The 22,793-nt window shown below is 48.7% G+C and overlaps 1 protein-coding gene across 4 annotated transcripts in view; it reads right to left on the reverse strand.

The window, feature by feature from the left end:
• Positions 1 to 365: 365 nt before the first annotated feature.
• The window catches only part of CD276 (CD276 molecule), a 100,347-nt gene continuing 77,919 nt past the window's right edge, over positions 366 to 22,793 (reverse strand). The window contains exons 6-8 of one of the 4 annotated variants that reach the window (XM_048866149.2): positions 17,773 to 17,814; positions 13,975 to 14,010; positions 366 to 7,877 (exon numbers count right to left, since the gene is read on the reverse strand). In XM_048866149.2, coding sequence (XP_048722106.1) covers positions 7,855 to 7,877; positions 13,975 to 14,010; positions 17,773 to 17,814 — 101 coding nt within the window. In that variant the 3' untranslated portion in view covers positions 366 to 7,854. The remainder of the gene's footprint in view (positions 7,878 to 13,974; positions 14,011 to 17,772; positions 17,815 to 22,793) is intronic. The other 3 variants (XM_048866151.2, XM_048866150.2, XM_048866152.2) reach the window with 3 other exon arrangements.

Raw genomic sequence — 22,793 nt, forward strand, 5'->3', positions numbered from 1 at the left:
CCCTTTCCTACTAATGATATTTGGGACCTCTTCCCACCCTGAGGCCAGATTAATGGAGTGCTATACTTAACGCCTTTGATAAAGGCTCCAATGCCCTTTGATATATGGACACATCAATAGAACGCATGTAGGCATTTGGAGAGGGTGAGGTTTCTATTTCATTCTGCCCCATCCACCACAGTTAGACGCTGTCTCATGAACTCAGAAGTTCCCAGGGGCTATCTAGGAGAACCTTAGAAAGAACCTCATTTATATATATCTTGGGCTACACACACACTCACCTGCCATTGTCCGGCTGCTTATTACTATGATGCATGGTGCAAATACTGAGCCAGAATGTAACAGGGATTAGAAGACACTTGATACATGATACAAAATATGACTCTCAGTTTATTCCCAGCAACCATTCCATCCTCCTCCTCCCTCCACTATTCCTTGTCCTTCAGGAGCAATCTGTGTCACATATTTTAAAAGGCGGTAACTCCCATCTTTGGTAACCTCTGGATACAGGGAGCAGAGCTGGTTGGGGGAAAATGGGTTTTGTTTCCATGACAAATTTTGACAAAACTGAAAAATGTTTTCACTTTTTTCTTCAAAGTTTTCAGAACCTCCAAAATTTTAGTCCAAACCAACATTTTCAATTTTCAGCAGAATTCTTTCAGTTTTCAGCCAACATTTTTCAGCTTTTGATTGCCAACATGTGAAATTTTTTTTTCCAGTTTTTTGATCAAACCCCCAAATTATTATCAAAAATGGATATTGTCATTTTGACAGAAAAGCCATTCCTACTGAAAAAATGTTTTGAATGAATTATCTGAGCCAGCTCTCTTAAGGAGAGATGCTTACACCCATCATGCCAAATTCTGATCTCACTTACACTGCTGTTAATCTGGTGTAACCCTATTGATTTCAGTGGCATCTCGCTACAGTGGTGTAGATCTGGAGCAACCCCATTGACTTAACTAGTGGGTGAACCTTGTAAACTCCAGAACTGGGGAAGCAGTGGAGATGGACTTTCTGAATGGATCCATACCCCAGTGCTTTTAGCAAGTGCCCCAAGGCTCCCAGGCTGCTTCATGGCCATTGCATGTCAGATATCCTTAAACCATACACTCTCCACCTGCCCCCCATGACCTCAACACTTGAAAAGTTGGCTTCATGGCCAGAGTACAAACCCTTCAGTGACACAGCATGAATCCCAGCACCTTCCCAGGGGCAAGACATCACCACAGGAGAACCTGAGATAGCTTTTGCAGGCTGGGTGCACAGGGCCTGGTTAGCACTTGTGTGTGCTGCCCCTGAGTACCTCTTGTATGCTGGGACAATGACTGGGGAGAGTGGCTTGAGGTTGAACGCAGGATGGAAACAACCCCACATGGCTCCAGCCTTGACTACTGACAGAACTATGCAATGTAGTAACACCTAAGACCCCTCTTTACACCCAGCTCCAGAAAGCGGGAAGTTCTTCTGTGACCTGGCTCTCTCGTTTGCAGGAGCCCGTGCCTCTAATATGGGAACCCCTCACAGCAGGTTTGAATGGAAGGAGTTTTAGCCTCTCCAATACCCACTGGAGCTGGAGAGCTGGAGTGTCCCCAACAGCTGGGATGGGGCAGCTGAGGATCCCTGACAGTGGATGTGGGTGGAGGCTGCCTCTAAAGGGCTACGTCTGCACGCCGTTCACATCTGGCAATGAGTCCTACCATGGGATGAGGACATCAGGGACTCCTCTTGGTCTAGCCAGAGATCTAGACCCGCACCCCTCTCCCTAACATAGGGCTGACAGAGGAGTCCCAGGTTCTCCAGGGTAGGGAAGTCCACAGGTTCTGGCAGGGCCCTAGCAGGCAGCTGGGTTCTCCTAGAACCCCCAGTAGATCATAGGAAAATACATATCCCCCAGCTACTGAGTTACAACTCAGGTCTTTCTACGGCTGATGTTCTCTCCTTATGCCAACGAGGACTGCTGGGCCTGCACACCAAACCATACTACAAACCACACCAGACCCCAGGAACTTTGTCAAAAAGAACCAAGCATTTATTCCCCCCAAAATGTGTCAAGGCACAAAATACTCCAGCTTCCAGAATTTAAGTAATTAAAAAAAATACCAAATCAGACCTTGATTCTAGCACAATGGTATCTCCCTGCCTGAGTGGGGCCAGAGACGAGTGCTGAGGATATCTGAATGCAACATGGTTGGGCCTGAGTGTGAGAAGCAGGGATGGAGGGTGAAGAAGGCAGCCAGGGATCAGAAAATGTGCATAAGGTAGGCTGGCTGGACAATGCTGGCATCTCCCTGACTTTGGTCTGTCCCTTTATGTTTCCGCTGGTGCTGTGAGCACAGCTTAAATGGCTCTGCTCCTTTTATGGGCCAGAACATTCCATCTTAGGCCCCTTAACTCAAACATTCCGTGGCCTGCACAGGTCTTTGTTATGCACAAAAGCTACATTAAAAGGAAGCTATTTAGATTGCAAAGTCAAGCCATCAAAAGTTAGGAAATGTCAGAATTAAGGCCACCGTGGCCATCTAAATTCGGTCCCTGGTGCGTACGCTTTATGACAGTCTTTAATTACACAATCTCATACTGTTTTTTCCATCATGATGCACGGTGGACTCTGTTCCCTTAATGGGCAGTTAGTCAATATTTTGTTTTCGCCTCATTGTTCCATGTGAGGCCCCTATGCCCCATCTACTGCCCACTATTCAAACCCTGCTCTGAGACAGAATTATTCATTTCCTCATGGGCTTTTCTCCCGCACTCATCATTAGAGTAGCGAAGTGCTTCACCAAAATTAACGAATCCCCCATCCCCAGCATCTTGGAGAGATGAGAGATATTATCCACATTTTACAGGTGGACAGCTGAGGCACAAAGAGATTAAAGTCAAAAGTATCTACTAATTTTGGTGCCCAATACGAGGCACCTAGGGCCTGACAAGCATTATATAGCACTTTCTATATTCAATCACAGTTCTCACTGACCGGCTGCAGCAGGGCGTGCTCAACACTTCCACGCAGGGTCTCCAGTCAGGCACCCCCAAAATGAGGAACACAGTCAGTGGTCCCCTGTTAAGAATTGGTTTGACTTGCCCAGCATCACACAGGGACTCAGCCTCAGGAACAGGAATAGAATCCACTTGTCCAGGGCAGCATTCAACTGCCTTTCCCATGAGACCCATGCCTTTCTCTTCTTGAAGCTCCGTTCCTCAGCAACAAACGAGACAGGGTCCTGCAGACTCCATTCATTTAGTTTGCAGAAGAGAAGAATGAGGGGGGGATTTGATAGCTGCTTTCAACTACCTGAAGGGGGGTCCAGAGAGGATGGATCTAGACTGTTCTCAGTGGTAGCTGATGACAGAACAAGGAGTAATGGTCTCAAGTTGCAGTGTGGGAGGTTTAGGTTGAATATTAGGAAAAACTTTTTCACAAGGAGGGTGGTGAAGCACTGGACTGGTTACCTAGGGAGGTAGTGGAACCTCCTTCCTTAGAGGTTTTTTGAGTCAGGCTTGACAAAGGCCTGGCTGGGATGATTTAATTGGGGATTGGTCCTGCTTTGAGCAGGGGGTTGGACTAGATGACTTCCTGAGATCCCTTCCAACTCTGATATTCTATGATTCTATAATTCCTAGAGTAGGTCTAGCCAGTGCACTGAAACAGGAAGGGATCCTGTGGAAACAACAGTATGTGACCATGTCATTAAACACTGTACCATAATACACATGCACAAGGCGGTCACATATTTTCCAAAGTTTTAAAAAAATAAACTGAAAGATCAGGAATTCCTTTGTGTGGCATATTGACACCGATATGCATCAGCAGCAGGGCTGGAACTGTTAGATTCACCCCACAGACCTCTGCCACTGGAGCTCATGGAGTAACTGGTAACAGTAGTGGGTTGTCATCCTCTATGTGGCTCAGAGGGGGATGAGATCCACACTTTGCCAGATGCTTGCTGATGGCAGAGGAATGAGCCTCAGTTGGGTTCCAATCCAGCTCTGGAGGGCATGGGCTCTAGTGGCACAGACTCTTCCCATCATTGCTCCCAAGCTTGATCCCTTCTCCCCAACAACCTATTTCTGTCTCTGTCCCAGCCCTGGTTCCTTGTTCCAGTCCCATTCTCCTGGCCTACCCTGTCGCCTTTACTGCTCAGGCTTCTCATCCCAGCCCATCTCCTTGTCCAGCCTGCATTAGTCTCCCTCTCCCCCACTCCACCCCCCCGCTTGCTCTCCAAATACCAAACTCTCTCCCAAATCTCACTCACACCCCATCACAATTCTCCCCATTTTGCCCCAACTCCTCTCCCAGCCAGTTCCCTCTCCCAGTTCCACATCTGAGATCCCTCTTCTTCCCACCCCCACAGGCTCCCACTCCTAATCTCCCTCCCTGGGCTGCTCATTTAAATTCAGTCTCCCCTTCCCACCCTCCTTGCCCTGTCTCTTTGCCCAAGCAGTCCCAATTCTCCTCCCACATCCCAACTCCTTCTCAGTTGTCCTCCTCCTTTGCCCCCCACCACTGGTCCCTAATCCCAATCTCACTGTCCAGCCAGTGTCAGTCCCCCACCCACCCCAGCCAACTGGCTCCCAGTCCTGTCCCATTTCTCTCCCTGGTTCCCAGTCCCTCCCCCAGTTGCCAGTCCCAGCCTCCTTATCCCGCTAGTCCCAGTATCCCTCCCCCCTGCAACCCCAGGCTCACTAGATTCACCAATTTACTCCTTCCCTTGTCTTGATCCACCTTTTGTCCCCTCTGCACTCACATCAGACAGCTTTCTCCCCCAGAGTGCCTGGATCCCAGCAAGGCAAGGGGGCCCTGAGAGCACAGGAGAGACAGCCTCTCTGCTCTCAGCTCTAGTGCCTAGCCACACCTGGCCTAGAACAGCAATCATAGGGCAGGCCCAGCTTTATCCCAGCAGCCCTAGTCTAGCAGCAGCATGCACAGCTGCTCTGTGGGGATGGCACATGCAGAGTCTGGTCAGCGCTAAGAGCTGAGAGAGCCTTGAGCATGCTCAGTGAGGATGGAATCATCAGAGATTTTTGCTGGTAAAACTGAAGTCTCTGGGCACATGCAAACTGCAATTTTAAAAAGAAATTTGAGCAAATGTGGGCAGATTTTCACCAGGGTGGCAACAGGCACATCCGACACAGAGGCCATGCCCCCACCAAATTTCAAGTGTCACTCCAAAGCACAGGGTGCTAAAGCTGCTCAAAGAAAAGGGTGCCCAAATTGTTTTTAATGTGGACTAAACAATGTCCTTTCCCTTAGCCTCCTTCTCAGAAATGGCCAAGCCATTCTGGCTGAAATTTGCCAAATGCATTCAGCCTGAGGCAGACCTCTGGCATGGAAAATCTCTGCCCAAACAGCTAAAGCTTGGCAAAGCTATAAAACAAATGAAAGCAGGGTCTTATATAGGGAGGTGTCAGCAATCTTAATGATAGGAGGTGCTCCCCACCACCCCCTATAATAGCCCCTCAACTGGGATACGAGTGCATCCCCAGTGAAGTTAATCGCACCACCCCCCATCGACAGAGCTGGGAAGCCCATAGTGATTTTAGTGCTGGTGAGAGGGCCAATGGTAGCCTCAGAAACCAGAGCCTTTAGTCCATCAGATAGGCCCTGGCACCCATCCCCTGCTTTGCTCCACCATGGGGCCTCTCTCTGGATTCAGATGAACAATGTGTGGAGCTGAGAAGGCAGGTGGGCCTCCATGGTCCATTGGATTCTCTCAGCCTAGCTTCCCCTTGCTTCTCGCTTTCTGATAGGAAAAGCTTAGGGTCACAGCCAGGTACCATGCTGCTCAGTCAGGTATTTTCCATTCACCTCAGGATTGCTGGCTCCGAACACATACTTTAGAGGCATCAGCTCATGGGAAACCTTGGCTTCAAAATGGCTACCAGATGCCCAGGAACACACTGGCCAGTGTGTTAGAGCTACAGCCATGGGGGAACTCCCATTTAACTTCACTGAGGTGCCTGACCCAGCGCTCCTCACAGGGAGCTGAGGTGGTGCCGTTGGCCTCTCTGGCCCTGGAACCGATGGACAGATGGACAGAGCAGGAAATGGGAATAGCTTTGTTGCAGAAAATTGTGGATCATCCCTCCCAACCAGGGATGCAAAAACCGTGGGAGAATCCATCTCTGCCTCTGCTCATGCCCATCCCCTTCTCCAGCAGGGATGCAAGCAGCTCGGGAGATAGTAGCCGAGGGTCACATCTGACCTGCAAGTTCCCCTCCTCACCGTTGGCCCAAGCAGGCACAACATCCAGTTACCGATACTTCCTGACTCTTTGTTAAAGCAAGGCCAAGGCAGGGGGGTGAGATCTATGAAGTTTCCTCTCCCTCTCCTGCCCCACAAAATCCTCTGGGCCAAACCCACCCCTGGGGTAACTCCACCAACCTCAATGGAATTAAGCCAGGGACAGATCTGGCTCCAGGGGCTTAAGGCAAAAGACAAATGCTGGTGACAGTGGTACAACATTAAAGATAACAAGACACTCTCTGGAGCTGTGCCTCTGCCATAGCCAGGACCAAGAGCATGGACCACTTCCACTTAAGTCTATGAGCTCCATCCTCACAGAGCCTCTACAACCATACTAGGCCACTCTCCATCTCTACAGCCACCTGGACCCACTGTCCATCTCCAAGGAGCTTCAAAGACTTTCTTGGGCCCATTGTCCACCTCCACAGGCCTGCCTCTTGGAGGTTGTTGAACCTTGTCCATGAAGGCATCTTGGGGGGAGGATGGTCCAACGATCAGCAGGCTCCCCTTGGTTGAATGGAGGAGAGCAGTTGTGGTTAGGCATCAGGCACCAGGTGCAGGACAGGAAAGACAGACAGGAGGGCACAAGGATACTCAGAGCCTCTGTCTTTAGGATCTTCTGAAAGACATGGACACCTGGTCCCATCCCCTCCCCCCTGTCCGCCTGCTTTAGAAGCTGAATTTGGGGTGTGGGAATAAGTGGAGCCTGCTTTGTGGTGAGAGCGGGGGAAGGATGGCTGGAAGTGGGGAGTGGGGAGGAGGGACATCCATGGAGCCATAGAGCTGGCTCTCACGTTAGTCACATGCTACAAGGGCCAAGACACCAAGAGCTGGTGCTGTAATGGGGCACTGATAACCAAATATCCCCTTAACCATAGATATTGCCCACCCTACCACCCACCCCACCTGCCCACACACACGTTTGACACAGGACAAGAGTCCCCACTGCATCCCTCCTGGCTGCTCAGATTCTGCTGGCTGCACCTCCTGTGCAGGGAGGGTTCAATCTCACAAGGGGCCAGAGCCCTCCAACCCATCCAGCAGAGCACTTAAGCGCCTGCTTAACCTTAAAAGCAGCAGTAATCCCACTGATCTCTAAGTTAATCACCTACAAGAAAGGGCCCTTCACATCCTGGGCCCAACTCTCCACTGCCCTGCATCTTGTGCAGTCATTTCCACCAGGGCAGCGTGAGTGCAAATGCTCACCATTGGGAGCACTATGCACCCACTTTGCACTGGTAGAAGTGAGCACCCAAGGTGCAGGACAATGGAGAATCAGGCCCCTTTGGGCTGCTTGGGCCAGGAAGACAATAACTCCTGGGAATAAAGTGTATCCAGCCCCGTGAGGAAGCGAGCCCTACATAGCAACACTGTCGCGTCTACCCTGTGTGTGTGTGTTGGTGGGGGAGATGGTTATGGTGAAGCAAACAGAGAAAACAGGCTGAAGCTGCTGTCCTTCATGGCCAGGGTATGTAGCAATGGTGGCACAGGCGATGGGATGTTCAGTGTCTCCTATAGGACATCCCCCAGGAGGCTACAATGGTCCGAGAGGACAGGCTGCTAGTCTGTGGCATGTGGCATTGTTTCTGTGTCTCCTCCATTTCCTGTCAGTCAATTTCTTGTTCGTTGCCTGAAAGTGAAAGAAAAGTGAATAATCAATCCACTGACCTTATGCGGGGGGAGGGGACAAGGTGAGAGAAACAGAGAATACAGAGAAACCGAGAATGGCTCCCAGGCGGGTCAAAGGGCACAATCCATACAAGGGGCCAGTTTTCACAAGATTCAGCCTACTGGGTGAATGTTAGATGATTAATAGGACTGGTGGGAAATTTTATGTTGAAACTTTTTTGATGCAGAATTGGGATTTCGACGTAGTGAAAGTTTTCACAAAGTGTCTATTTTCCATAGAAAAATTCAAATTTTCATTTAAAAAAAATGAACGCCAGAAAGCCAAAATATTTTAATTGTGAAATGCCATCATACTGCTTCATGGGAATGGTAGTTTGGATGCTTGTATTCCCATTCTCTTCTATGGGTGGACTTCATTTCCCATGATGCCCTGCGGCTACACCACTGCCATGATGGATCACCTCCCCTCCCCTCATCAGGTAGTTCAACCAGGGATTCCAACCTATAGAGGAGAATGGGGACATGAAGTACCTGAACTACAATTCCCATGCGCCACTAGGTCGGCATTTCAGAATCACAGTATTTCAGCTTTTCGACAAAATACTTCAGATATTGATTTTTTCCACCAAAAACTCAAAAAAACCCAGTCCTGTGCGCCAGCCACTAGCTCACACTCCTGCCCTCATCCCAGTTAACAAAAATTGTCAGGAAAACCTCGACCAGCCCAATATAGCAAAATGGCTGATATTTAAAGTAAAAAAAAAGAAAGATAAATCCATCAAATCACCCATTTCAATAAATGACCATTCAAAGTTACAGCAGCTCAACCGGTGCCCTGGGGTTCATGCTTATATCACTCATGCTCTGCTAAGGTTGGCACCGGATGAATAATTTATGGAGAAAATGCTTTACGAGTCTCCATGAGGATACAGACAACTCACTTAGCATTCCCCGCGGGCACAGGAAGGGACTGAGGTAGGTTTTAGTTACTGTAAGATGCATGCATTGAAGGGCATGGAACTGTTGCATTGAGCATGATACGGGGAATGAAGTGGGATCTAATGCAGTGGTATGTGTTCTATCCCATCCATGGTCCCTCTTCCATAGCAGGAGCCCCTTAGGAGCTCCCTCCCATCCCTATGGGACTCTCTTTCATTGAGCAATCTGGGAAGGATTGGGTAGCTTGCTGCGTTGTGACCCCCAGTGAGAGAATATCCCAGAGTCTAGTGGATAGAGCAGGGGACTCACAAGAGAAATTCCAGGCTCCTTCACTGCTGTGTTGGAAGACCCTGTAACTTCACCCATCTGAAAAATGGGGATATTCACACTTTCCTTCCACGAGTGTAAGGAGACTTCCTCCATTCCCCTTTCCAACGCTCTCCGGAGAGCCTCAGGAGAGAAGAGTTCAGGGAGCGGAGAGTATTGCTATCATACCATGGCACACTGTGGATCCAGAGCTCATGCTGCAGGGCCATAAAGCTTTTCCTCCAGCACTCTCATCAAGGCAGGTGATGTGCCATAGGGCTTGTCTGACCAGCACGGTGCTTTTACTGCATCAAAATCCACACTTCTCCTACCACACAGGGACCGCCAGGAGGCCAGCACAGAGAGCACGGTTGTGCACCTCCTGCAAAATGCCACGCATTTCCAAGTGCTTTACGGAGCATTAGACGCTGGCACTGCAGTGACTGCACTGGCAAAGGCAGCAGCTATTGTGTGGCCAGTCCACTGTGAGGGCTGTTTACACTGCAGGCATGGATGGTACTCCTGAATGTGAACAACCCCACCTGGGAGCAAGTGCCTCATGCCTAGGAGATACAGCCTTTAGTAATGAGGCTGTGGGTTCAAACCCCATGTGGGCTGGAGTGCCCACAAGCTGTTCTCCTGTGGCAGCTTTGCAGCGGCCTGCATGGAATGCGTTGGTGTCTCAGGACAGTTCTCAGTAACCTGGTTCCCACACCACAACTGGTCCCAGTGATTCCCCGCTGCCAGCCTGGGCTGGGGGCATCATGGAGGCCAAGTTCCTCTCTTCAACCTAAAGGTGAACCTGCCCAGGCAGGTAAGCATGGAGAAGCCTGCACCACTGCTGTCCAGCCTGGGCCTGCTTCCGACTCCAGGCCCGATCTCCCTCCTCACCACTGGATTCACTTACAAAGCGAAAATTCGTAATCTCAGAGTGGTCGCGAGCCTGCTCCTGGGAGATGCTCAGCTCCTGGCACGCCCCTCGATGTCAATGTGGGTTCCAGATGCTCAGCACCTCTCCGGATCAGGCTCCACAGGCCTGAAATTGGATAATCTGGAGGCTGTTGCGCAGAGCTTCAGTTTTACATGGTCATTTAAATGCCCTCCATCCTATGGCCCCAGACCAGTATGCCCAGGCTAGAACGGGGTAGGTCTTTGTCCCTCTCTAGTGGCTCGTCCCCACACACAGGCCGAAGAGCCTTTTACTGCGGGCCCTGGCAGCTTTGCTTCTTTCGTTCCAGCCGTAGCAGCACATGCTCTTTCAATCCAGCTGCCCAGAGTCTGATCCCTGCAGACAGCCCCAGCAGGGTGGTGTTACATTATGCGACTCTACATGCTGCGGTCCCTGCCCACAACCTTCCCCTCCATACACTGGGATCTCATGCTTGACACAAAACCAGGAAGCAATGAAATGATGGCCCAGTTCTGCTCACGCTGGTGAATGAACTGAAGTCACTGGAGCTGCACTGGAGTAAGTGAGAGCAGAATCAGATCCAGTATTTACAAACCTCTGATGAAGTTTGGGGTTTCTTAATACTGGACAGAGCCCTACTCTGGAAGTGGACACATTGACATCCATGGGATTAACAGTGTGGGGACCTTTCTGGCGTGACCATAACACTCAAGGTCATCTCTGCTCTGCAGGGGCTTGCAGAAGCCCAGGATGATCTTCCCCTCAGTCTCTGGCCAGCCCCCAAGTTTCAGGGTTTGCATGGGATGCAGGGCTCCCAGGCAGGCCCTTGCTTTGCCTGAGCTGATGAGGGGCAGTTGGCATGTATCAGCTGATTTCCCATGAGCTGGAGAGCAACCCCCATCACTGCTTCCAGCTAGCAGAAATGCTGCCCAACCATGACGTTAATCTGCATCCGAGCAAAGCACCTTGCTCCTCCCCCCGAATCTGCTTTGTGTTGCTTTAATGGTTGGCTGTTTGTTTGAATGATTTACAACCGGCAGTAGCTTAAAAATATGGCTTTGGCACAAGGTGGCTTGTACCCAGTGTCCTGGGTAAGCAGCTTTCTGGCCGAGCTCAGCCAGCAGGCTGGCACGGGCAGGCTGCCAGCTTTGACAGCAGCCCTGCAGCACGCAGACACTGCTCGGTAGGTAGGACAGACCCTTCTCTTCTTGTCGTGGCTGTTAGTGGGTTTGCCACTGGGTTTGTTGGGGGATTTTCATCCCTTGTGCTCATGCTGGAATCCCCTAGTTAGCTGCCTCTGTATGGTGAGCAAGCACAGTCCCTAAACAAGCATAGACACATGTCCATGGACTCACTGCTGTGCCCAACTAACAAAGGCTGGACTACTAAGAACTGTGCATGGCACGTGCTCGCAGGCCCACCAGGTCTGAGGATAGGAAGGTTGGTCACCAGCTCCCATGCCTTCTCGGTTAGAGCTGGTTTTCTGGACTACAACAATATTGCATTCTCCCATTGCTGCTGCAGGCCATGGAACTTAAAGGGGTTTATAAACCTAGATGAATATAGCCCCACAGGAGGTGCTATTACTGTCTAATTACATATGATGAAACCAAGGCACAAAGCCAGTAAAAGACTTGTCCTCGTTCACACAGTGATTGAGGCTGAAATAGACCCCAGGAGCTCAGATCCGTGGTGCGGGCCATAAGCACCTGGCCATCCTTCCTCCTCCCACACAACACTGGAACAACTCCAATACGTTTACAACAAAGTGACATCTTTAATTTGGAGTGCAGTGCCACAGTGGGAACACTCCCCCCTGTGATGACTGACTCAAGATGCAAGGAACCCAAGAGCGCACCCGGGACGTAGGGAAAATGAGAACACAGGTAGGAATAGAGCTCCAGGCAGCTGTGCAGAGGACCCCATGCCTCCTGCAAGCTTCACACAGGCCTAATCCTTATGATGCACCCAGTGCTGGAGGGCACCAATCTCTATGCTTGTTGGAGACCCCAGCTTCCCTTAAAGTCATATACACCTAAAGGGAATAATAATTACAATACAAAGTGCCCTATTTATGGTGCATTGAGCCAGCACTACCTTTCACTTTAACCAACATTCTGCTATCGAGTGTCTGCAGGCTGTGTTGATGGGTTTCCCTAAGCATTGATTTGTCCGGCAATGTAATGGTTAAACAGCCAGTCTCACTCAGCCATATTCCACAGGAACTTCTCCTTACACTAAGGCATAGAGACAGGGAAGCAGGAGTGGTCAGATCATCAGGGTGGGGTGGTTTGTCAGACAAAGCCAATGTTGCAAAAGGTCTGGGCTGCCAAAGTGCAGAGAGTAAAGGCTGAGAGATTTCCCCCCTCATTCCCAGAGGCTGAGCCTGCCTACACAGCAAGGCCTGTGTGCATGTTGAGAGAGAGTGTGTTTTCAAAGCTCATTGTACAGCACTGAAAAACCCTCATCAGCTGGAGAATCCTAGGAGATGCCATTATTCATACTACATTTCTGCTAAAAAAAAAAAAAGCAGCAAGGAAGGATGCAAAGGGATTCCTCAAAGCTGTGGGGTTAAGCAAACAATCTGGCTTGGAGATGAAAAGTGAGGAGGCAATGACAACAAGCACAGACTGTTTAGGCTTGCAGGGGAAAGATAAGGGCAGCAAGGGGAGGAAGAGAAAGCAGATTGAGATAATGCTCTAGCTAACGGAGTGAAGAGGAGTAAGAAAAGGTTTTTATAAATCCAGAAGGAAAAAACGCAGCACTAGAGAGAAAGCAGGGCCATTAATAATGGAGGAGAGGGGGTGAAATTAACCATGACTTAACAATAGCTGAGACCCCAAGCTGCTTTAGGAAAATCTGCCTTTAACACCAAAAGAAATAAATTTTGATGACTGAGAAGGAAATCTGCATGTGCAACCCAAGGTAGTTGGACCCTAGGATATTAAAGCAACCAGCTAATTAATCAGGGGAAGAAGGGAGGAGAAATTTCAAAGGCATAAATGGGAGTTAGGTGCCCAACTCCCATAGATTTTCACTGAGTTGGGCATCTGGTTGCCTTTTGGCCATTTCCTCCGCAGTGCACCTGGGAAATGATTGCCTGTATCGCAGAGAACTTGGGAAGCCAGGATGTTCTCAGCAAAAAGGAATGAATGAATCATTCTGGCAATTACTGTCTCATTAGCCCAGCTTCTAGCACTGGTGAAATGATGGAAATTAAAAGAAAAAGTCAATAAATAGCTAGAGCATAATGGATGCATGAGCAATAAACTGCGCTGGATGTTGGGAAAGAATAAATCTTGGCAAACTTGATTGCTCTTTTTGGGAGAATTACAAAATCAATGGACGAGGGGAATGCAGTAGATATCAATAAAATACACTTGGATTTTATTAATGCGGTTAATATTGTATCTAGCAAAAACCTGATTGGCTTGGGATAAAATCATTGATGTGAACTGAAAAGTGGCCAAGAAACCACAAACAAAGGGTAGAATTAAACAGCAAGGGATCTGTTGTGGGGGGGTTATGGCCTCCGAATCCAATCTGGTCTAATTAACACCTTCATTGCCAACCTGGCAGTGAGAGCCAACAGGGTGCTAATGAAATACACAGCTGACACCAAACTGGGAGAAGTTGCAAACACCATGGAGATGAGCAAATCTAGAAATCAGAAGAGTGGGCAGAAAACAATCATCTAAATCCCAGATACACAAAGCATCCAGCAGATGGTTGGGGTTCTGCATTAGGCTTTGGGTTGCTGTTTTTAGATAACCAACAGCTCAGATCTCCAACTGTCCCTGCTGAGCTAAACAGCCAGTTGGCTGTAATAGCAGTTAGGTTTCAGAGGTTTAAGGGTACAGAAGCCAGTGGGTCTGCCAGCCTGTGTAGTTGTTGCAAGAGACCCTGTATGCGAGTGCAAAAGAAGAGAAGAAATGCCCTTTACCTTCTTTGTTCTCTGGGGTCTTCAGAGGCTGCAAAGCTGTTGTTGAGAAGAGAGAATTCTGTCAAACTCAGGCCTGGGACCACAGCATGCAGCAAACAGAGCATTAGAGCAGCAGAGCATTCAACCACACTGGGCCCAGATCCACCAACTCGTCAGGGCATCCTGGACATGCTCTTCCTCCCAGCTCTCCTCCACCCCAAATGGATCCTTTTCTTCCTCCCCAGTGATGTAGTCCTGCCCAGCCGGTTCTGCTGGCCCTGGCTGCCCTGCCCGGGACTCACTGCCGCATCTGAGCTGCCTCTGATCAAGGAGCCAAACAACCCGATTTAATTGTTTTGCAAACTCTGTCTTTGCCTGCTCCCCCTGTTTGTGATCCTGCCTGTTTGAATCCCAGGTCGGTGGGCAGAGTCCATGAGAACAACAAAAGCCTGCCCCCTCACATGAGAGAGAGGCAACAGAGCCCAGACCTCAACTGAGTACAGGTCAGACAATCAAAACAAGGGACCCAGAGGACACTGAGCAGAGCCCCTGGCCTGACTGCCCTAGAGATCACATTCTCTACATACCCAAAGCTGCCCCTCTTTTATGAGCCAGAGTCCAATTCTGGAGACACCACCCCTAGGCATGAGTGGAGAGTTTGAAATCCATTGTCTGCTCAGTCCTTGGCTTCTTTAATTTAGTCTGCTATCAGTGTCAATTATTAGTAGTGGGATTGTGATGGGGATGCCTACTGATTAGGAAATGGACAGAGACCCAGCCATATCTTTGAATGATAGTAAAATCCAAGATCTCCCTTCCCCTCCACTCAACCCCTGTAATTTGTAACGAAAGCAACATCTCCTGAGTGCGGTTTCAGGAATGCTCTAGTAACTAGCCCATTAATAGATATGGCACTCAAGATACGGAGCTGATTTTGCTAAACACTGGTGGTGACTGTAGCCTGCACATGGCTTCCTCTGGGCAGCTCTTGGCATCAGCGCTTAACAAAAGTGAATTTCCTGATCAGGCAGGGACAGGGTGCTTCGTTCTGACTATGATCTCCCCACACACAAACCCCCCCTATAGAAACTACTGCCACAATATGAAAAGAAAAAAAGAGGACAAATACCAGGCTATGCTACCATATCCTTCAGCTTCCAAATTCTGACACTGAGGCTCTGGAAATTAATTGCTGAAATTTATAGTAGAGATCTGAAATCAGTCTCCTGTTGGTTTGGGGGGTTAGGAGAAAGGACTAGGCTAGAGGAGGGGAGGCTGTATGGTTTATCTCCCACCACTAATGAAGGTAGGGGGAAAAAATCCATTTAACAGTTCATAGCATTTATCAGCCTTCCACAGTAATTACACTCGCCAACTTCCACCACCAATCAAAGCCCCAGCCCTTAAATCTCACAGGCAGCTACAAACATCAAGAAGTCTGCGTTGGGAGTGCGCTCTCTCCCAAGGAGAGATTAGGCGCAAGCCAATCTGTATACAACAAAGCTATTGTTGTGCTCAGAGCAGATAAAGGGAATCACCAGGCATATAATTAACTCATTTGAGTAAAGCAGAGCGCCACTATCACTTTTTATTAAAAGATAACACAGCTTATCTCGGCCCTGCGAAACTGCCAGTCTGCTCACAGCTTGGAGGGGTTCATTGACAGCCAGCTGGCCTGCCTCAAAGAGTCGTGCGAGAGGGCACAGGCGCCAACGTGAGACTGGCTGTGTTGGCATGTGTGTGATCATGCACACGACAGTGCACTTCTGTGTGAGACTATGCGCATGTTCATGTATCAATGTGTGTGTTTGCAACAGTCCATGTGTACACCATTGTCAAGGTTCCTCCCCCATTCTGAACTCTAGGGTACAGATGTGGGGACCTGCATTAAAAACCTCCTAAGCTTATCTTTACCAGCTTAGGTCAAAACTTCCCCAAGGTACAAAATATTCCACCCTTTGTCCTTGGATTGGCCGCTACCACCACCAAACAAATACTGGTTACTGGGGAAGAGCTGTTTGGAAACGTCTTTCCCCCCAAAATACTTCCCAAAACCTTGCACCCCACTTCCTGGACAAGGTTTGGTAAAAAGCCTCACCAATTTGCCTAGGTGACTACAGACCCAGACCCTTGGATCTTAAGAACAATGAACAATCCTCCCAACACTTGCACCCCCCCTTTCCTGGGAAATGTTGGATAAAAAGCCTCACCAATTTGCATAGGTGACCACAGACCCAAACCCTTGGATCTGAGAACAATGAAAAAAACATTCAGTTTTCTTACAAGAAGACTTTTAATAGAAATAGAAGTAAATAGAAGTAAAGAAATCACCTCTGTAAAATCAGGATAGTAGATACCTTACAGGGTAATTAGATTCAAAACATAGAAAACCCCTCTAGGCAAAACCTTAAGTTACAAAAAAGATACACAGACAGAAATAGTTATTCTATTCAGCACAATTCTTTTCTCAGCCATTTAAAGAAATCATAATCTAACGCATACCTAGCTAGATTACTTACTAAAAGTTCTAAGACTCCATTCCTGGTCTATCCCCGGCAAAGACAGCATAAAGACAGACACACAGACCCTTTGTTTCTCTCCCTCCTCCCAGCTTTTGAAAGTATCTTGTCTCCTCATTGGTCATTTTGGTCAGGTGCCAGCGAGGTTACCTTTAGCTTCTTAACCCTTTACAGGTGAGAGGAGTTTTCCCCTGGCCAGGAGGGATTTCAAAGGGGTTTACCCTTCCCTTTATATTTATGACAAACATGCACAACTGTATGCACATACTTGGCAATGTGTTTGTATATGCAAGTGTATCTGTTTGCATGTATGCAATATACATGGACAACTGTGTGCACATGCTCATGCCTTAGTATGTATATGTGCGAGCTTGTGCTCTTAACTGGATGCACGACTGGGTGCTTATGCTTGTGCATCCATACGTGCACATGGAAGAGTGTGCGACACTATGCATTAGCATGTGTATGTGTGCGTATGCCTTTATATTCATGCACGACTGTGTGCGCATGCTCATGCATCAGTGTGTGCACATGCAAGTGTGCACCACTCTGTGTATGCACATGCTTGTGCATCAATGGGTTCACATGCCACAGCGTGCATCGTTCAACGCATACATGACTGTTTGCTTACGCAACATGTATGAATATACCAGTATATGCAAGCAGAACTGTGCATATGTGACATGTGTGTTTCAGTATGTGTTCATGATATGTTGTGTGCACACCCAGGCTGTGGCACATCGGCTCCATCTTCCAGGTCAGACATATTCTCTGACTCAGGGCTGGGCTCCTTTTTTCCTTAATACTCTTGTGAGTTTCATGCAAGAACATACCCTGTCTCATCTGCACTAGGGAAACTACTTCCTGCTGACCACAAGGTCAGCATTGGGTGTAGCTGACCCAGCAAGGGTCACTGTTTAAGAGCAAGAACTGTGTGTGGCCCAGTCACAGTGCTAACCAGAGCCACCAGGGTCCATTTTCAACTGTGTGTTCTGGTTGAAAACCAGATGCCCGGCAACCCTAGCTAAGACTGAGCAGGTGACAATAAGAAACAAGCCAGGCAGCACAGAAACCAGTGGGAAGGTGCAGGGAGGAATTAGACCCACCCACCCATTCCAGCCCCCTCCACAGGGTGCCCCCTGGAACTCATGCAGGAGGCTGGGGTGGGAACACAAGAACCCACCTTCCCAGCATGCACGTTGGTTTCTCCTTTAGCAATCCCAGCCCCAACATGAAATTCAGTGCCCCAGCCTCCACCCTGGTCATCTACACAGAATGTGGGCTTTGAGATCTCACCAACCTGTTTTGGGTTCTCCATCATCCTCAATCTGCTCCTCCATCCCTGAAAAACAAAAGCCATGTGTGCATGAAGCCTCCGGAGGTGCGCAGAGAAATCACTGAGAAAATGGGGATGGGTAGGTAGAGGAGGCTCTCAGACCCAGCTCTACGGATAGTCCCCATCCCACAGCGCTCTGGCTATTCCAACCCTGCCAATGCCCCTAGGTCTGAATCTGCAGCCCTATTATCCCAGCCCTGCCCTGCCCCCACAGCTTTGCTGATGCTCCTCAATCCTGGCCCACAGCCCCTCTTGCTATCTTAGCCCTGGAACCCCATTCATTATCTGAAGCAGGGAGGACTGAGCAGAGGAGAGAGCCCGATTCCAGCTCTCAGGAGCCCATGCACCTGCAGTGGGAACAGGGGAGGGAAGCATTTATATGCAACAGTGATGGGCATGCATACTCTGATACAGATGAAACAGGCAGGAACTTGCTGGGGATAATGGCTCATCCGCAGCTAACAGGAAAGGGGGGAGGCTGTTTGCAGGTTGAGTCTGTCTGACGGGGCTGTGTGTACAGCTGTGTGTACAGGACTCTCCTTGAGCAGGGGCCTGCAGAGAAGGCAATTTTAGCCTCTGGTAGCTGGTCAGGCAGCAGACCCTGTGATCCCAGACACAGAGCCTTGTCCTGTCCTAACTGTGATGCTTTGGTGCTATGCTTTGGTGCTATGGCAGTTCCTCTCCCCATCCCAGTGCAGAGCTAGGCCCTTGGCTGAAGCAGCGATTGGTAAGCGTGATCCCCTCTCCTCAGAGTGTAGAGGACACCCACCAATCAGTATGACGTGACACAGATGCCTGGCTGCCAAACAAAGGCTCTCCCGCCACCAGCTCCCCTATTTATAGCAAAGCTGCCATCTGGAGCAGTGCTCTCTGAGTGGCTTAACAAGGCTCAGCATCCCCAAGCAGACACCTGGAGAGGACAGGTCTGGAGAGCTCCAAAGGGGCCTAGACCCAGGGGAGTTCCGATCGCTGGCATCTGCTTTCCAAGGTGTGCTCCTTCTGCTTCCATGCACGCACCACATCGTGAACACATACTGGAACACACGTCACATATGCACATTTCTGCCTGCAGATACTGGTACATGAACACATGCTGTATAAGCGAACAGTCATGTATGCACTGAATGATGCATGCTGTGGCATGTGAACCCACTAATGCACAAGGCCAGCATGACTGCACTTCACGCCACCTTCATCCTCCTCACTCCAAGCCCATCGCAGAGGGACACACCAGTCACACTAGGCTGTGCAGTCTCCAGCCCTTTGTATTTGTCCTGTGGGGCACCATAAGGGCAGGACTGCATCATGCCATTGTAACGTGCACAGCCTGCTGTGACACTGCCTCCGTGCAGGGTGACAGGCCACTGCTACTGACAGGCTGTAACGACGGTCTCCTAGCTGACTCACCCAAGGCCACAGAAGAGTCCTTATCAGAGACTGCTTTGAGCAGGGGGTTGGACTAGATGACCTCCTGAGGTCCCTTCCAACCCTGATATTCTATGATTCTAAGACACTGAGCTAGAACCCAGGAGCTCCTGGCTCCCCAACCTTGTGCTGAAGCTGCTAAGCCACAACCAAGATGTAACATCACCCTGCTTTGGTTCTGCCTGGCAGGGCCCTGCAAATTCTACACTCAAGACTGACCCACCACTTGTGACACCTTCCGAGTGTCTATGGGATTGCACCTGCCCTCAACAGAACAGACCCTGGACGTGCACCTCGGCTGCTCTGCAGGAATCCATCCTGACAAATCCTAGAGAGCATCCTCCGCATTCCTTCCCTCCCCTGGGTCCTTCGCAGGGCAAGTCGCTCTCCCCACCCCACCCCAGCAGCCAGACAGCTGAAATGGCACCAGGCGTGCCGAGATGGCAACGTCACCAGGGTCCCACATCAGCCCTGGAAGGTTCATGTAGCAAGCAAACAGGCCAGAAGGCTCCACGTCTATTCCATAACACTAATGCACTGTTAAAGGGGCACTACCGAAGTTAATAGCCCCCCAAGGGCAACCTGCACTTAGGAGCATTGGGATTGCCAGACTGGATCAGAACAGAGGTCCAGTGTCCTGTCTGCAACAGTGGCCAGCTGCTCCACAGGAAGGGATAAGACCCCACACAACAGCTGTGGAATAATCTGCCCCCTCGTTACAATTTATACTGATCTCTACCAGACAGAAACTGGCTGAAGTACCAGGCATATTATCCCTTCCAAAATTTGTTAGCATTAACTAAGATAACTTTGCATATTTTTGTTATCCATCTAGACGTAACAGTCTCTTAGAAACGAGCTAAGATCTTGGCCTCAACAATTTCATGTGGCAGAGAGTTCCACAATCAAATGATACAGTCAAATTTTTGTGGAAAAAAGTATTTCATTTTATCAGTTATAAATTTGCCCTTTTAATTTGGTGGAGCAATGGAACATTTTTTGTTGTGTACGCTAGTGGCGGCAGGTTCAAATCCCACCTAATCTGCCACAGAAGCAAAGAAAATGGCTGGCCCTGTTGTGTTGGGTTATGGTCTTGCTTTATATTGCCAAAGATCCCGGATTTAAATCCTGGGGCAGCAGAAATGAAAAATAACTATGACCCGTGTTACACAGACGATTTGACTAGATGATCTTAATGATCCCTTCTGACCTAGGAATCTATTAATGTGACATTATTGACATGAACTGTGACCGCATAGATCATTGTTGCAACCAAGGTCCTATAATTGCACCAAATCTTGTACAAAGGAGGTCAAGTAAGGTGTCTATGAAAATGTTGTAATTTGTTGGTTAGGATTATGCTGTCTGTATGTGTGTATCATTTTTGTATTTGAATTATGAATATTAGCTATGTACTTGTATCTCAATGTGTTTGATTCTAAGTAGCATCAGTGAAGCATTTGGTCAGCTTCTTGAGAAAGGACTATTCTGAGTAAGTGCCCAATCAAGAAACACTTAACTGACAATGGACATTGGGAGACTCTGATCCACATCTAAGGAGCCTTCCTAGGAACGTTCAAGGTAGCATGCGAGCAATGGCTGCCACCAGCAAACTGAGTCATGCATGGACTTACCCATGGGACTCCAAACTCCAGCTTGCTGCTGTGACTTTCCACAGTAAGAACAAAGGGGTCCCTCCACATGGCAGAGGATATAAAAGGCCCTGGAAACCCCTCCATTTTGTCTTCAATCCTGCTTCTAACTGCTGGAGGAACTGTGCTTGAAACTGGAGCTCTGAACAAAGAGCTGAACGACCCATCCAAGCTGGGATGTTTGTACTCCAGAGACTTGATTGGTTTAAATCAGCAGTAATCCCAACAAGCCTGAACTAAAAACTTTAACATTGTTGTATGTATTTAATTCCATTTAACCAATTTTAACTCTCATCTATATTTCTTTCTTTTTATGAATAAACCTTTAGATTTTAGATTCTAAAAGATTGGCAACAGCGTGATTTGTGGGTAAGATCTGACTTGTATATTGACCTGGATCTGGTACTTGGTCCTTTGGGATCGGGAGAACCTTTTTTCTTTTACTGGGGTATTGGTTTTCATGACCATTCATCCCCATAAGGAGTGGTGCTGGTGGTGATACTGGGAAACTGGAGTGACTGAGGGAATTGCTTCTGGTTAGCCAGTGTGGTAAAAAACAAAGTCCTCTCTGTTTGGCTGGTTTGGTGTGCCTTAGTAGTGAAGGACCCCCAGTCTTGCTGTGACAGCCCTGCTCTAAGCAATTTGTCCTAAATTGATACTCTCAGTCGTGTCCCGCCAAAGGCCGCTTTGTTACACCTGTTGCATAGGGTTATGGTCTTGCTTTATAATGCCAAAGGTCCCGGGTTTAAATCCTGGGGCAGCAGAAATGAAAAGTAACTATGACCCATGTTACAGAGAAAATTTGCCTAGATGATCTTAAAGATCCCTTCTGACCTAGGAATCTATTTATGGTTTCACTGATTGTCCCTTTGTTCTTGTGTTAGCAGACTCTCCCTGTCTACCTTCTCTTGACCATTCATCATGATTTGCTTACTTCACTGACAAAAATCACTCATCAGTCATGTAGAAGCAGCCCACCTACCAGGAGAGCCAGCCGAATTCTATTCTGCTTGTGCAACAACAGACTCATGAAGCGAGTTCCATCTGTAGAATCTTCTTCATCTCTGGCTCCGAGGCTGAAGGAGGAGGAAAGAACCCAGCCAAACTTCCCACACCTGGGTGGAGTTTGAGTGGTGGCAGCTAGAAAAACCCACCTTTTTTTGCTTTCGCAAATTGAGCCCATTGGTTCCGGAACCAGTGGGAGACAATAAGTATGGAATGCCAACAAAGCTGGTTTTACAGCCACTCCGAATGTGCAACTGCACTTAAAGGAACAAAGATCCCCTTTTCATACAAATACCTTTCAGAAATAAAGAGCAGGGAAAAGGACAAGGATGCAGAAAATAGAGAGCGAGGGGGAGAACAGTTTTTCAAACAGGGGCTTTCAAAGTGCTTCCAGCGAGACATTGGCAGGGCTTTAATTAATTCTTTCAAAGCTGAACACACATGGGCAGGGATAAAGGAACAAGAGAGGCAGAGCACAGAGCATCTGTGTCTCATGCTATTTCCTTGACATTTCCATGGTGGCAAACGCTAGTGATGTCTTCTCAGATGAGAAGATGGGTACAGAAAGGAAAGGAGCTATCCCGAGTGCATACTACCCTTTGTGTGTTTGCACTTGGCCAACTGTCACTTTGCACGTCACATCTCCTCCGTCGAGGGTGGGGTGAGGAGTCGCGAGGGAAGGGAAATGTCAGAGAAGATTGAGAGGCAGGTTCTGAACATCTGCCTCTTGGCTGGCGCCACCTCGCTGCTTCCAAAATGTCAGCTGCAAACCTCAACAACAAAGATTCCACCCCCCCCCAGGCAGATCATCTCTGTTTGCTCCCCAGGGAGATGATGCATAATGTTTGCAACAGGCGCATCCATCCCAAGGTATCCCAGGGGATAGACTGCTGCTGCTAACTT

This window comes from Caretta caretta, chromosome 10, assembly GCF_965140235.1.
Source record: "Caretta caretta isolate rCarCar2 chromosome 10, rCarCar1.hap1, whole genome shotgun sequence".
Taxonomy (NCBI): domain Eukaryota; kingdom Metazoa; phylum Chordata; order Testudines; family Cheloniidae; genus Caretta; species Caretta caretta.